Source organism: Sciurus carolinensis, chromosome 5 (genome assembly GCF_902686445.1).
Source record: "Sciurus carolinensis chromosome 5, mSciCar1.2, whole genome shotgun sequence".
NCBI classification, from domain to species: domain Eukaryota; kingdom Metazoa; phylum Chordata; class Mammalia; order Rodentia; family Sciuridae; genus Sciurus; species Sciurus carolinensis.
In genome coordinates, this window is record NC_062217.1 from 124,833,363 (window position 1) to 124,846,246 (window position 12,884).

Here is a 12,884-nt window from a genome sequence, read left to right on the forward strand (position 1 = left end):
AAACATCTGATATTTGCTTTATTCTAGTTTTTTCACTTCAGTGAGGTAGACAAAACAGAAAAATAAGGATGTTTATTAAGGACATTTCTAGCCCACAGCTAGGGCTCATACTCAGCTCTAAGAGCCACTATACGACCTCATCCCCATTCAATGTGAATGACATAAGGAAGGCCAGGCCCCACATAGATCCACTGCCTGACTAAAGGGGCCGCAATGAAAGGTCTCTCCCTTAGCCAGGTATGGATAGATATACTGCTGGGACTGCAGAGGGAAATCATTGGACTAATATGTTAGATTCCTCTACACCTTGTCCGCACCCTCTCATTTCTCCCACCTCTCAAGTTCATGGGTCAAAGGTACCTAGTACCATGACATGGGGTATCAAGTGAAACCCCACTCTTAGGCCCCAGAGCTATGGGAAAGAGATGCCCTTCCCTTCTCAGCCATTGCAGGCCTGGGGGTCACTGAGGTAGAAGTGGGAGGGGTCAGGCCACTCTTATTCCCCTTGTGGGCCCTGCTCTGGGCTTGCCCCTTAGGGAAATAGGGGCTTTTTGCTGGTAATGGGAGGCTGGGAACATCAGCCCAGACTGGAACGCTGCAGTTCTTCCCGAAGCCATGAGGGGACTGGCTGTCCAAGCCGGTTCAGCAGCTTCGACAGCTCCAAATTATGGTTTCGGAAAAAATCCGTAAGGAAAAGGCGGGACTGACAGGAAAAAAATGAAGGGAGACACAAACAGTGAGGAGTAGGATGGAATCAAATCCTAGAATTGGAACAAGATACCCAGCCCAGACTGTACTTACCTCGGTGTCCATATCTGGGTACCTTCGGCCTTTGCTTTTGCCTAGACAGCGAGTTTTACCACCTTCAAGTCCCTGGCACCAAAATCCCTTATCTTCATCAAACCTGCTCAATAGAAAAAGGACCATGAGGTGTCAGGGAGAAGAGAAATTCAAGCCCCGTAAATACACGCTACCCCTCCCAGCCCACGAGGACGCAGTTCTTTGCAAAACAGGGTAAATCCATGTCCTCCAAATCGATGTGATCAACCTGTTTCCCCATTTCACCCAAAGATTCCTCCCCTGAGTCATGCTCTCCCACCTGAGGGTCCGTGTGTAGTTCAGAAAGGGTGTGATACCCAGGAACTTCTGGATGCTCTCCATTGAGGCTGCTGGGTTGGTACGCAGCTCTTGCCCATCCACAATCAGCAGCTAAAGGGATAGGGATGTGGTTCCCTCTAGATTCCTAAGAAGCCTCTGGGCTGAAGGGAAGGTGGACCCCAATGAGGAATCTTGGGGGACTGTACCTGTCCAGAGGGGTAGTAAGTCAGCCAGCGTTGTAGATGGGTAGAATAATAGCCAGGGACAAGACAGCGATTCTGCAGAGAGCGAAGTACCACAGGGGCCTGGGAGGAAGCTGAAATCACCTGGTAGAAGGTATAATTCAGAGCAACTGGGTCTCCGTGTGCTCGCTGGTGCTGAAGGACAAGGAAGGGAAGGGACAGGTGATTTGATAAAATTATTTCGTCCTTATTCTTGGTCTGGTGAAAGCATAGGCACCCCCTCCCTAAGGCACTAGTTGTTTCCCTACCCTCATTCTTTTTTCTCTAGTAGTCACCAGTTCCCCACACCCACCTCCTTCTCAAGCCCCAATGTGTCCCTAGCTTCAGGCAGACCTGGTACCAGGAGTATGCCCTGTCAGCAGGATTGGTGAGCACAGTGATGATCTTGGCTCTTGGCAGGAGGGCAGCCCCCCGCCGTGGTACAACCTCTGAATCAAAGTAGGTGGCACTTTTTTCAAACAGGAAGTCAGTGCTGGCATTAGAAGGAACAGGGAAGAAGTCCATGTACCTAGGAAGTAGCAGAGGAAAGGCCCAGAAATTTTCAGAGTGAAAAAACCAGATGTCTGCTGGTAGAAGCTGGGAAAAGGAACTGTTTCTCTGAGAAACATTCAAAGCAGTTCAGTCTCACCAGTCAATACCCTTGTGGTAATTAGGGCCGTTGAAGAACTGAATCTCCTCAAAGGTGCTTGGGCTAGGGAAGCTGCTAGTCACAGCTGGGTGCAGGCTCAGGAAGAAGTGAATAGCTGTGGTCCCTAAATAGGAGAGAAAGACCAGGCCATTGTTAGAAAGAACAGCATAAGTTTGAAGAAGTAAGAAAATAACCACTCTGGGTTGTAAAATTCCCTTTGATCCAGCTACAGTGAGAGAAAAATGACTTGAGAGAAATCCAGGAAAGGGTTAATACAGTAGCTCTTAGCCTTGATTGTATATCAGAATTACTTGTGGATCTTTTTAAAACTCTACACATGGGACTGGGAGTGTAGCTCAGTAGTAGAGCACTTGCATAGCATGAGCGAGGCTCTAGAGTCAATCCCTAGCACTGCAAAATACCAGGAAACAAAAGAAACTAAACAAACTTCACAGATGATTCTGATATACAACTAAGGTTAAGAATTCCTGTCTCAAGAGTTTGGATTAAGGAGGAGTGGATATGAGAAGGGAATTCCTTGCAAAAGGACGCTTTAAAAGTATAAGGTAAGGCAAGAGAAGTTGGCTAAGGATGATTACCAGTCTTCTGGGGTCCCACAATGAGGAACTTGGGGAGCCGATCACAGGTTTTCTCCTTGGACCAGATATCTTTGTGCCTCTTGTCATCACAGGGATTCTGAAGGTGAGGCCAAGATTCTGGTAAGGCCTAATCTCCTAAATCCCCCCTCCAGCATGTCTAGTCAGTTTGAGCTCCACCCTTACCTGCCAAAGGGGACTTCGCTCCTGGGGGAAAAGTTCAAAGTACTTTCGTGCAAGAGGGACTGGAGGAAGGGTCTGTAGGCGCAGCCGTGTCCAGCACTGGAGGAAGCGCACCAGGCTCTCAAAGGTGTACAGGCCCAGCCGGTCATTTCCATAATTGGACAAATGGGTCATAAAGATGCTGATCTGAAAGGGGGTGCCTGTATGTCAGATCTGGAAAGCCTACTCCACCTCAGAATCAGCCTTGGTTAGTAAAGGTCCCAGCCTGCAAACACTTTGGCTGTCCAATCTTCCAGCCCTTCCTCTCAGCACCTTACCGGATTAAGCAGCACTGTCAGAAAGAGCTCGCCCCCTCGGATGCTCCGATCTAGTTCACGAGAGCCTCCAGGATATTCATTATAGAAGATTGTGTGAGTGAAGAGACCACATGTCTGCCGGGGCAGCACCTGCAGGGAAAAGAAAAAAGGATAGATAAGATTTGAAAAGTAGAATTTGAAATAGATGAAGGATAAAAGACCTGAAGCCCTGGGATTCCCTGGGTTTATAGAGGACTCAGTCTGAAATTAAAGCAATAAAGCACTTACTATGTACATTATGTTTTTTTTATGATTTTTACCCCCTATATATGGATGAACTTGGACTAGTAGTTGAAAAGCTGTAAGATAATGCAGGTTGGAGGCTAAATATGGGTGTTTGATTCAAGTTTGTAGTGGGAGTCCCTCACCATGATGCCATTGTGAATGAAGCCACGGCGGTAGCGGGCAGGGCGGAGATGGGGATACTCCTCAGTGCTGGTCACCTGGATGCCCCACACAGATTTCCAGGCCTCATAGAGCTGCGTGTGGATGGGGTACACGCCCGAGTGGTGAGGAGCCACAGCATACCCCAGATCCGTGGGAATCCCATGCTCCTGGGAATGGCATAGACTCTCACCAGGACCTGGTGAGGTTTGGGGAGTAGAGGGTAAAGAGGGTGGGGATGCCTCCACAGAAAGAAAACTGAAAAGGGTAGGGAAAGGGTGATTCATTGGGGGAAGGTTGAAAAGGAAGCATTACCTCTGCAAGAAAGTATGGGGAAGAGATTCAAGGGTCTCACCAAAGCAAACTGTTTATTGAGCCTCATCTGGTCAGCCAGCACAGAGCGATTGTGGAACAGGTGTGGTTGCATGTGACTCCACATGTGGGGGAACCACCAGAACTCTTTGCGGTGCTTCAGCAGCATGTCGTCTCCTGCATCCTCCTCCTCTGTCCCTATGACCACACACTGACCACTGACCACAGCCAGTCAGACTGAGTGCTCTTTTTTAACAACACTGACCACCTTCCATCCTTGGGATATCATGATCCCCTGCCCACCCAAGGTTTTCTATTTGCCCACTGCCAACTTGATCTCCAGCTACTCATGCCCGCCACAAGCTCCTCACAGTAGTCTGACTCCAAGCCTTGCCCCTTTTATCCAACTTGTCTGTCCAGGAAGATAAACAGTGAAGGGACAGATCAAATTAAGACTGATTTGCTGAAGGAGCAAGGGAGTAAGCTCACCAGTATGGTAGAACTTGCCAGAGAAGCCCAGGTTGAAGGTGAAGTTGGGGACTAAGGTCCTGAGTTTGTTCTGGGTGGTCAACAGAGCCTGGGAAGAGTAAGAGAGACATGACATAACTGGGAAGAGTAATCAGGACACAGCAGACTGAGGAGATACATGAGCAATAGTATTCTTCCTTGTCTGGAAATGGCAGGGAACATTCCTATGACAAACTCAGAATCAAGGCAGGGAGTCTAACAGGCTAGAGTTTGAACAGTTTCTAAAAACATTTAAGGAAATATAAAGACTGACCTCAACATCAGTCACCTTCATGCGGGTACCTTCTTTACCCACAAAGATATCATCGATGTCTACTAAGATATAGCGGTCAAGGTCCAGGCAGAGGCGTTTGCCCGTGAGGTATGCAACAGCATCAACGAAGACAAGTTTGTGGAGCCAAAATGAAAGGCCATGGCCAAAGAACACCCGCTGGATGCCATCATGAAGCCCCAGGTCCTGTACCACAGTGGGAAGCCGGGCCCGACGAGACACTGGTCCTAGCACAGGGGGCTCAGCTGGTCGAAGGCTGGCAAGAAGCACTGGTTCATATGTGCTATGATTGGATTGGAAGATGGTCCAGTCATCACCAGGCAGCGGCCCAGGTTCCAGGCGGCTAGGGCGAGTGAGATGCAGTAGCGGGGCAGAAGGATTCACTTGGTAGTCACGGAGTCCCAAGTTTGAGTGTAAAAAAAGGGGAAAACCCTTGAGTTGGGCACTCAGTAGGCTGTGCTCATGGGCTCGGAAAAAGCCAATGATGCCCACACCATACTCCACACAGTATCGATCTAGCAGTTCCCGACTCCAGGCATCCAGGTTAACATACTTGAGCAGGTTCTCATAAATGACCAAGACATAGCGGCCATGGGTATGATCAGTCAATGTGGGCATGTCCCCTCGGCCAGGTGCCAACTCAGTGCTATAACGAAAACGACTAGACTCTAAGATGGCCACAATCTCCTGACCCAGTTGCGAGTATGCACTTTCCACAAACACAAGGACCACAGGTTCAGTTCGAGCTGTTTCTGGAGGCCTGGGCAGTCGAGGAGGGACTGGAGGCCGTGCAAGGCCAGGGGCAGCTGCTCCACCACTGCTACAGTCTCCCAAGGGCAGGGGCAGGGGTTCCTTGGCCTTGGGGCTGGTGGATACATAGTAAGCCAGGAAGCCCATGGAGCCCAGGCTGAAAGCAATCAGCAGCAGTATGAGGCGGTGCAGTTCCAGCTGCCGAGCTGGGCGTACCACCTTCCACAGCTGGAGCATGGCGGGGGAAATAAGGAGAGATTGGGACCACCACAGGGGATGGGAGGTAGGAGTTCTATAATCTGGAACTGTCTTGAGAGGATAAAAGGATAGGAAAATATGGGAAAGGGATTCCTTCAGGGTCAGTTCCCTGAAAAGGTGGAGACAAGTTCTCTTAGTATAGGGTAGGGGAGGTAGAAGGGGTAGCAGGGGGTAACTGGACAGATTCCACTGGTGTCAAGTCACCATGGCCCCCTGGCCCATGGCTTCAGGCTGCAAATGTAGCCAGGCTCCACTCTTGGGTCTGGTGGAGTGCCTCACATCAGAATGTCAGTAAAGTTCACAATCTTGGCCCCACTATCTGTAAGACAGAGAAATCAATGTGTTACTTCTTCCTTGAAACTGTATTAATCCATTCTCCTTATCCTTACCCCATCTCTCTTACCTCCTGTTCACTGGATGATTTGCTTTCAAAAACAAAAACAAAAACAATAAAAAAAAAGAAAGATAGAAAATAAAAAGAGAGAAAGAGAGCTTCTAGAAAAGGACGTAAGTGGAGTACTATACCTTAGCTTCACAGCTTGTAAGGGAATTAATTCTCCCATCTACAAGAGGCCAAACAGCCTAGGAGGTTGGAAATGGGTCTGTTCTGAAAGGAGTTCTCAGCCCATGACTGAACAGTTGACCAACGAGCAAGAGTTCTGTTCTTTCTGTGAGGAAGGGACTGAAAGTCCCAGAAGTCCCATGCCCCAACGAACTATCAGATAAAAGAAACTCATGAGTCTATTAATCTTCTGCATCAATCAAACCCAACATCATAGCCAACAGCACTAACGAACTTGCAGTCATATGGACACTATGGTGGGGGAACTCAAGAGAAAAGAGAGATGGTGTTAATCATTCTATTTATCAATTTCTCAAGTTAATTAACTTGGAGAGTCTCTTTTTCATTGCTTGTGAAAAATTGCCCACCTCTTGCCCTTTACCTCATCTGTGTCAAGCGTAAGAAGAGATAAAAATGGAGCCCCAGAGCAGGCATGTCACTAGGACCTGAGAAAGGCCAGAAAGTTGAGTCCAGAATCTCTCTCCCTGTCCAGTCCAATTCTCCTTTCTAACATAACCAAAGTGGTACTACACCTCCATTCCTGAATAGCTCAAAAGGGTCCCTGAACTAGCCTGGAGACACATGAAAGACAGATACAGTTACAAAAACAGAACAAACTGAATGGAAGAGAATAACAGGAGTTTAAGTCATAACCAGGTAATGAGCAATGAAAACGAGTACGGGCAGCACGATCTGAAAATACAGTTTTAAGGAGATATAATTTGGGGGACTTCTTTTTTTAAATATACACACACACACACACACACACACACATATTTTAGTTATAGACGGACACAATACCTTTACTTAATTTTTATGTGGTGTTCAGGATAGAACCCATGTGCTACTCTAGTGCTCTACCATTGAGCCACAAAACCCCAGTCCCTAATTTGGGAGACTTCTTATTATTAGACTTATTATTATAGATTGCTTCTAGAAGCTTTATGGTCACTCTCTTCACCTTAGCCATTCCCATAAGGCTAGTGGCTGGTAATCCCTCTCTACCATCCACTCCAACACATACACCTCAGTGGTGATTAGGTAGAGACAGGAACCTTCAGAATTGATAGAGCTGATTAAGAGTTCAACTTTGGTCTGGTTAAAACCAATAAACATGAGAAGAGAGCTAGGCGAGAGGAGAAAAATTGTTATGGGGGTCTGGGGATGTAGATCAGTGGTAGAGCATGCATTTAGCATACATGAGGCCCTGGGTTAAATTTCTAGTATCAGAAAAGAGTTTTAGAAAAAGATCATGGAAAGGGGTAGATCCTAAGAATCAGAGGAATTTCTAAGGAAAAGAGTAGTGAGAAGTCACTGGGGGTAAGTTGATTTTTTTGGGTGTATCACACATATTAATAACAATTAACATTTATTTATTTTTATGCTATGGGGATTGAGTCCAGGGTCCCATGCATGCCAGACAAGCACTCTACCCTTGAGCTACATCCACAACCATTTTTTATTTTGAGACAGGGTTTCACTTAGTTGCTGAACTGGACTCAAACTTGTGATCCTCCTACCTCAGCCTTCTGAGTAGCTGGGATTTCAGGCACATGCCATCATGCTCAGCAACAATTAATATCTACTGCAAGTTTACTACTTGCCAGAAATTTTTCTGACAGCTTTACATATAGATGGTCTCCAACCTATGATGGTTCAACTTGCAATGGGGTGCAAGTGACAAGTATTCAGTATAAACCATATTTGGACTTTTGGGGTTATTTTGTTATGGTCCTGGGGAATGAATCTGGGGTCTCATGCATTCCCAGCCCAAAGAATTTTGAATTTTGATTCTTTCCTGGGATAGTGGATATGTAGTACAATACTCTTTTGCAATGCTGGGTAGGGGCAGTGGCAGTGACCTGCTGTTCCCAGATAGCCATGTAATCAGAAGGTTAAACAAATGACATTTTACAGAATATTGTATTACTAAGCTATGATGATCTGTAGGTTAGGTGTATTAAATGCATTTAAATTTTTTTTTTTTTTAGTTGTGGATGGACCTTTATTTATTTATATGCGGTGCTGAGGGTCAAACCCAGTACCTCACATATGCTAGGCAAATGCTCTACCACTGAGCCACAACCCCAGCCCTTAAATGCATTTTTGATGTATGATATCTTCGACTTAAGATGGGTATATCAGGATGTAAACCCATGGTAAATTGAGCATCTGTAGTTAACACTCATACTAGCCCTAAGAGGGAGGGAAGAAGTAAATACTATTATTTCCATTTTAATTTGAGGCCCAGAGAAGCTTAGTAACCAGCCAGGGTCAAACAGCTATCAGTAGAAGAACTGGGATTCAGTCAGGTTTGTCAAGTTTCAGAGTCCATGCTGTTATCCAATGCATCTTTAGCTTCACGACCAAGCAGTAATATTTGAGAAAGAGGTGGCGAGAGATCTATTAGGGTGGAACGATAAATACTAGAGGAAGAACATGGAGATATGTGTGTGTATAGCAATAGGAGGTTTCGGAAGAGGGAGAAACCAAGGGGTCATCAAGTCCAGCTACGAACGCAACACTAACAAGGCACCCAGGAAGCCTTGGGGGGTGTGGGCCCTGCGCCGCCGGGAGACAAGCAGAGGGGATGCTGCCGAGTAAAGGGTACCCAAAGGGGACCGAGGCTCACGGAGGGAGGGACCCTGCTGGGAGGAATACGGGGTCATAGGTGGAGATGAGCGCACGGATGGGGGCATTAAGGGGAGGGGGGATATTAACAGGAGTGGGCAAGGGGCGCGCTGGGTTGACATGGAGGCAGGCACTGGGTTGGAACCGCACTGGAGGTGGGGGGCGACCTGAGGCGAAGGAGGCAACTCCGAGGAAAGATAGTGGAAAGGATTCAGAGCGAGGGGCGAGGGGCGAGGGGCGAGGTGGGCCGCACTGAAGGGCCGCCCAGGGCGACCCAGCGGGTGGTTATGGTGGCAACACTCAAGGGAAGTCTGTGAGGGGAGGAACTGAGGGCGGTGGGGGTGGGCACACTCCGAATGTGGGAGGTTGTTCTCCTCAAGGGCGGCTCACCCGGCGGAGTGGGCGGCGTCCCCGCGGTCCCCGGGCTCCGCCGCGTCCCGGGGCTGCCCGACTTCCCTGCTCTCCGGGCCTCGGGCCGCTTCGCGGCAGCTCCGCCATCTCCGAGCGAACGCTCCACCGCAGCCGGGCTCAACCACCTCTTCCGCCGGGGGGAGGCGCCGCGCTGCCGCTCGTGGCGCCCGATCAAGTATCGATCGGCTCCAAGCCTGGCAGTCGCGCGGTCAAGGTGCGAGAAACCCAAACAGTCCTGCGCAGCACTCAGCCGAGCCGGGGCCTTGAAGTCGCCAGGATCCGCGCCCAGCCCGCAGAAGCGCACCCCCAACACCTCACCCAGTGGCACAGTCTGGTGAGCGTCGGGCGCCGCCGCTCGCGAGCAGGGGCGGGCCGAGGGTACGGGCTCGTCCACTCAGGCCCGCGGAGGGGGAGCCGCGCCAGCCAACTGAGAGCGGGGGCGGAGCCAGCCGGTACGCAGGCGAGACTTGGGGGCGTGGCGAAGCCCCCTCCCCATTTTGGTATAGGGATTTAACCCAGGGGTTCTTAACCACTGAGCCGCATCCCCAACCCTTTTTATTTTTTATTTTTAGGCAGAGTCTCGCTAAGTTGCCTAGGGCCTCTCTAAATTGCTGAGGCTGGTCTCGAACTTGCGAACCTCCTGCCTCAGCCTACGAGTCGCTGGGATTACAGGTGGCGCCACCACTCCTGGTCTCAGTCCACTTCTTAAGGGCCCACATCCTCTCTGCCACCCCCAGCCTTCCTTTAGCCCCACTGGGGCCTGGATTCTGAGAAAGTCCTCTTCTAAGAAGGGCCCAAAGGAAGTGGAGAATATACTTCTCTCCATCTAAATCCTTGTAATGCAGGTTGCTAAAATCTAAGCCCTTGGCCATAAGCCTCCAACAGCAATAACACAATGGACTGTTTCAAGGTTATTTTATTAAATATCTTCAGTTCAAGGTTTCATTGTAACAAAGCTATGAAGGGTCTACCAACATTCAGAACAAACACTATTTTTTAAATTATTTCTATGTCATCATGCAAAAATTCTGCATCAAATGCCTTCCATTTCCTGTTTAAAAGATGATTTTAATAGTCTATTGTCTATAGATGCTGACATTAGCCCCAGAAGAGGAGTAAGAATGCTAAGAAGTGGGGCTGGAGCAGCCATATGAAGCTATGGGTCTCAATGAACTCTAAGACCATTTGTCTTCAAGCCAGCAAAACCAAATCCTGTGGTGAAGGTATCTGCGAGCTGGCACTGCAGGCTGCAGGGCAGAGGGGCAGGGGTAGGGCCCAGGGGCTGGGGCATGCATGAGGCGCTAGAGGAGCCTGGCTAAATCCAAGCATCAGCACCTGTGAGTTTGCTGTCTTCTCAGCTGGCTCCAAAGTAAACCTGTAGCTTTGCCTCTTCTCCCAGCTCCTGCACCTCCTGAAGTTAGTCCAGAGAGCTGGAGTCTACCCACTTCCCCCCAAAAGTGCAGATATTTGTGCAGATAAATATGCACAGTTGTTTTGGGAGAAACCCAAGGCTATGACCAATTGCTCCTCCATTATCTTCTCTTATTGGTTTAGGGTAGATCTTTTCCTCCTGGAATGGAACTCCTTGAGCAGAGAGAGACAATGAATGTAGGAGCCTTGGCTCTGGACACTCTTGGGTACATGCAGGTGAGGGGGGTGATGCCCATGCAGATTGTCCAGCAGTAAGTCTATACTTCAGTTGGTCAGTAGAGGCCTCTTTCAAGAGGACACTTCTTGCCAGAGCACTCAGGTCAATCTCAAAGACAGGGAAAGAGATGGACGTGCAGCAAGGGAAGAATAAGGGGGCAACCCTGAGGGCTGCCTGAATGCATAGAAACAACCACCACCTCTTATCTGATGCCTCACTCCTCCCACCCCACAGGGGCACTTGGCAGAGGGCCCAGGCCCAGATGAGGGTCAGTGTGGGGGACCACCACCATGAAAAGGCAAGACAAAGATGGTCCAGATCAGCACAGAAACAGAACTGCCAAAGGCGACAAAGGGAGCCCTGACCAGGGTCTGGCTCCCTCCTTGCTAAGTTATTAAGAACACAAACATGAAGCAAAGCAGCAAACCTCCCCTTCCCACCTGCAGGGATTAGGCCTCAGTATCAGGGCCCAAGGGCACTGTGCATCCTATAGAAATGGATGAGTAAATAAGTGCATGTCAGACTAACACGAGGTTTCTCATCAGCTTCACAGCGGACACACTTCTGCAGCACCAATTCTTTTCCCTTCTGTGCTAAATGGAACAGTACAGCAAAGTCCGGAACCTCAGTCCTGAGGCCACTGCTTCTCAGCTGTGTCCACAGCTGGCTGAGTTCTGCATTCTCTCTCAAGTAGGTCTGAGAGCCATGGTGTTTTCATCAGCCTCATTCTAGGTGCTTATGCAGGTTCCGAAGAAGCCCACTCCTAGACCTGGGGTAAGCAGGCCACGTCGGGGCTGCAATCACATCACGGCCCCCAAAGTTCTGTCAGAGTCCTTGCCTGGTCCCCCTGGGTCCGTGGGGGTCTGAGGCTAAGCTCACTTCTTCAGGGCTGATGGGTGAGCTCAACGTTCATGCCAGGATGGGCGTCACACAAACTCCTGCCTTCTTGCAAGCCCAAGGGCCGTAGGTGGTTTTGAAACGCTTCATGGTATGGATTCCATTTTTTTTAAACAATCTTTTTTTCTTTTCTTTTTTTTTTTTTTTTTTTCTCTTAAATGTAAAAAAACACCTCGGTACAGCAGAGACAGACACGAAGGGCGGGCGGGAGGGCTGCATGCAGGGGCGTGCATTGGCTGCTGCCGCTTTGTAATTTAATTGTTTTAAACCTCAAACGAACAGGACTGCCGCTGTCACTCAGGCCCTCCAGAGCCACTGGCTGCGAAGGTTCGACCTCCAGCTGGAATCTCCTAATGCCCCTGTCAAACAGGACAGAAGGTAGTAACAGAATAGAGGACAATGAGCACACAGATGAGGTCCTGGGACTTAAGCACACCTCACACATGGCCAAGTGGGCCTAAGACAGTAGGGGTGGGGGAGAAGCTAATGTTTAAATACAACATTGCCTCACATCTAAGTACTTAGTAAGTGTTTCACTTATAGTACTTTATTTAATCCTTACAAATTCAAGGAGGTAGGCACCACACTTTTCCTCTCTGACAGCTAAGGAAACTGAGACTTAGGGAGGATAAGTAACTGTGTGCACCCGATTTGGAGTCATAGAACCAGAACCAAATCAGATTTCAGAGTGTAACTTATTTCAACCATACTCCCCAGCCTTTGCCCTTTTCCTGGGATGGCCCACACCTCCTCCCCAAGGTCCACCTCCTACCCTACTCTTCCTCCTCTGACCCCACCTTTCCCAGCCCCTCCCAGCCCCTTCTCCCCTACCATGTGCACCTGTGGCTGAAGTTCACTGCAATGGTGCAGCAGGGGCCCCTGAGCAGTGATAGTGGACATTGAGCCACTTGCCATCCCGGCGGTGCCAGACCCGGGTCTCCTCTGACTGGCTGGTGCGAGGTCGACCCTGCCCGTCGATGTACTGGGTGAGACGGATGTAGGCGATGCAAGCTGCGTCCTCCCCAATCACGTGGACATGTGGGTTTAGGATGGTGGTATGGATAGGCTTGCTGTTCTTGGACAGGACTGCAGGGGGAAGGGCAGGGTGGGGTAGGTAGGAGGGTGTCAA

General features: G+C 49.3%; 2 protein-coding genes across 25 annotated transcripts in view; both read right to left on the bottom strand.

Annotated features, from left to right (window-relative positions):
- Window positions 1-57: 57 nt before the first annotated feature.
- On the bottom strand, window positions 58-9,525 carry Ndst2 (N-deacetylase and N-sulfotransferase 2). 2 transcript variants are annotated; one of them, XM_047552325.1, is made up of 14 exons: window positions 9,190-9,525; window positions 4,581-5,925; window positions 4,289-4,376; window positions 3,843-3,997; window positions 3,472-3,657; window positions 3,065-3,193; window positions 2,751-2,933; window positions 2,568-2,664; window positions 1,969-2,092; window positions 1,674-1,848; window positions 1,305-1,475; window positions 1,100-1,209; window positions 802-904; window positions 58-703 (listed from the first exon to the last, which is right to left on the bottom strand). In XM_047552325.1, the coding sequence occupies exons 2-14, from the start codon at window positions 5,583-5,585 to the stop codon at window positions 578-580; spliced, it is 2,652 nt and encodes an 883-aa protein (XP_047408281.1). In that variant the 5' UTR covers window positions 5,586-5,925; window positions 9,190-9,525; the 3' UTR covers window positions 58-577. The 2 variants fall into 2 exon arrangements, with proteins under 2 accessions (XP_047408281.1, XP_047408282.1); XM_047552326.1 differs by lacking the exon at window positions 3,843-3,997 and having other exon boundaries at window positions 3,472-3,686.
- Window positions 9,526-10,109: 584 nt separating this feature from the next.
- The window catches only part of Camk2g (calcium/calmodulin dependent protein kinase II gamma), a 58,119-nt gene continuing 55,344 nt past the window's right edge, over window positions 10,110-12,884 (bottom strand). For 21 of the 23 annotated variants that reach the window (XM_047554422.1, XM_047554417.1, XM_047554420.1 and 18 more), the window contains 2 exons: window positions 12,596-12,841; window positions 10,110-12,114 (listed from right to left, as the gene is read on the bottom strand). In XM_047554422.1, coding sequence (XP_047410378.1) covers window positions 12,609-12,841 — 233 coding nt within the window. In that variant the 3' untranslated portion in view covers window positions 10,110-12,114; window positions 12,596-12,608. Of the gene's footprint in view, window positions 12,115-12,586; window positions 12,842-12,884 lie in introns of those variants that run through there. The other 2 variants (XM_047554416.1, XM_047554430.1) reach the window with 2 other exon arrangements.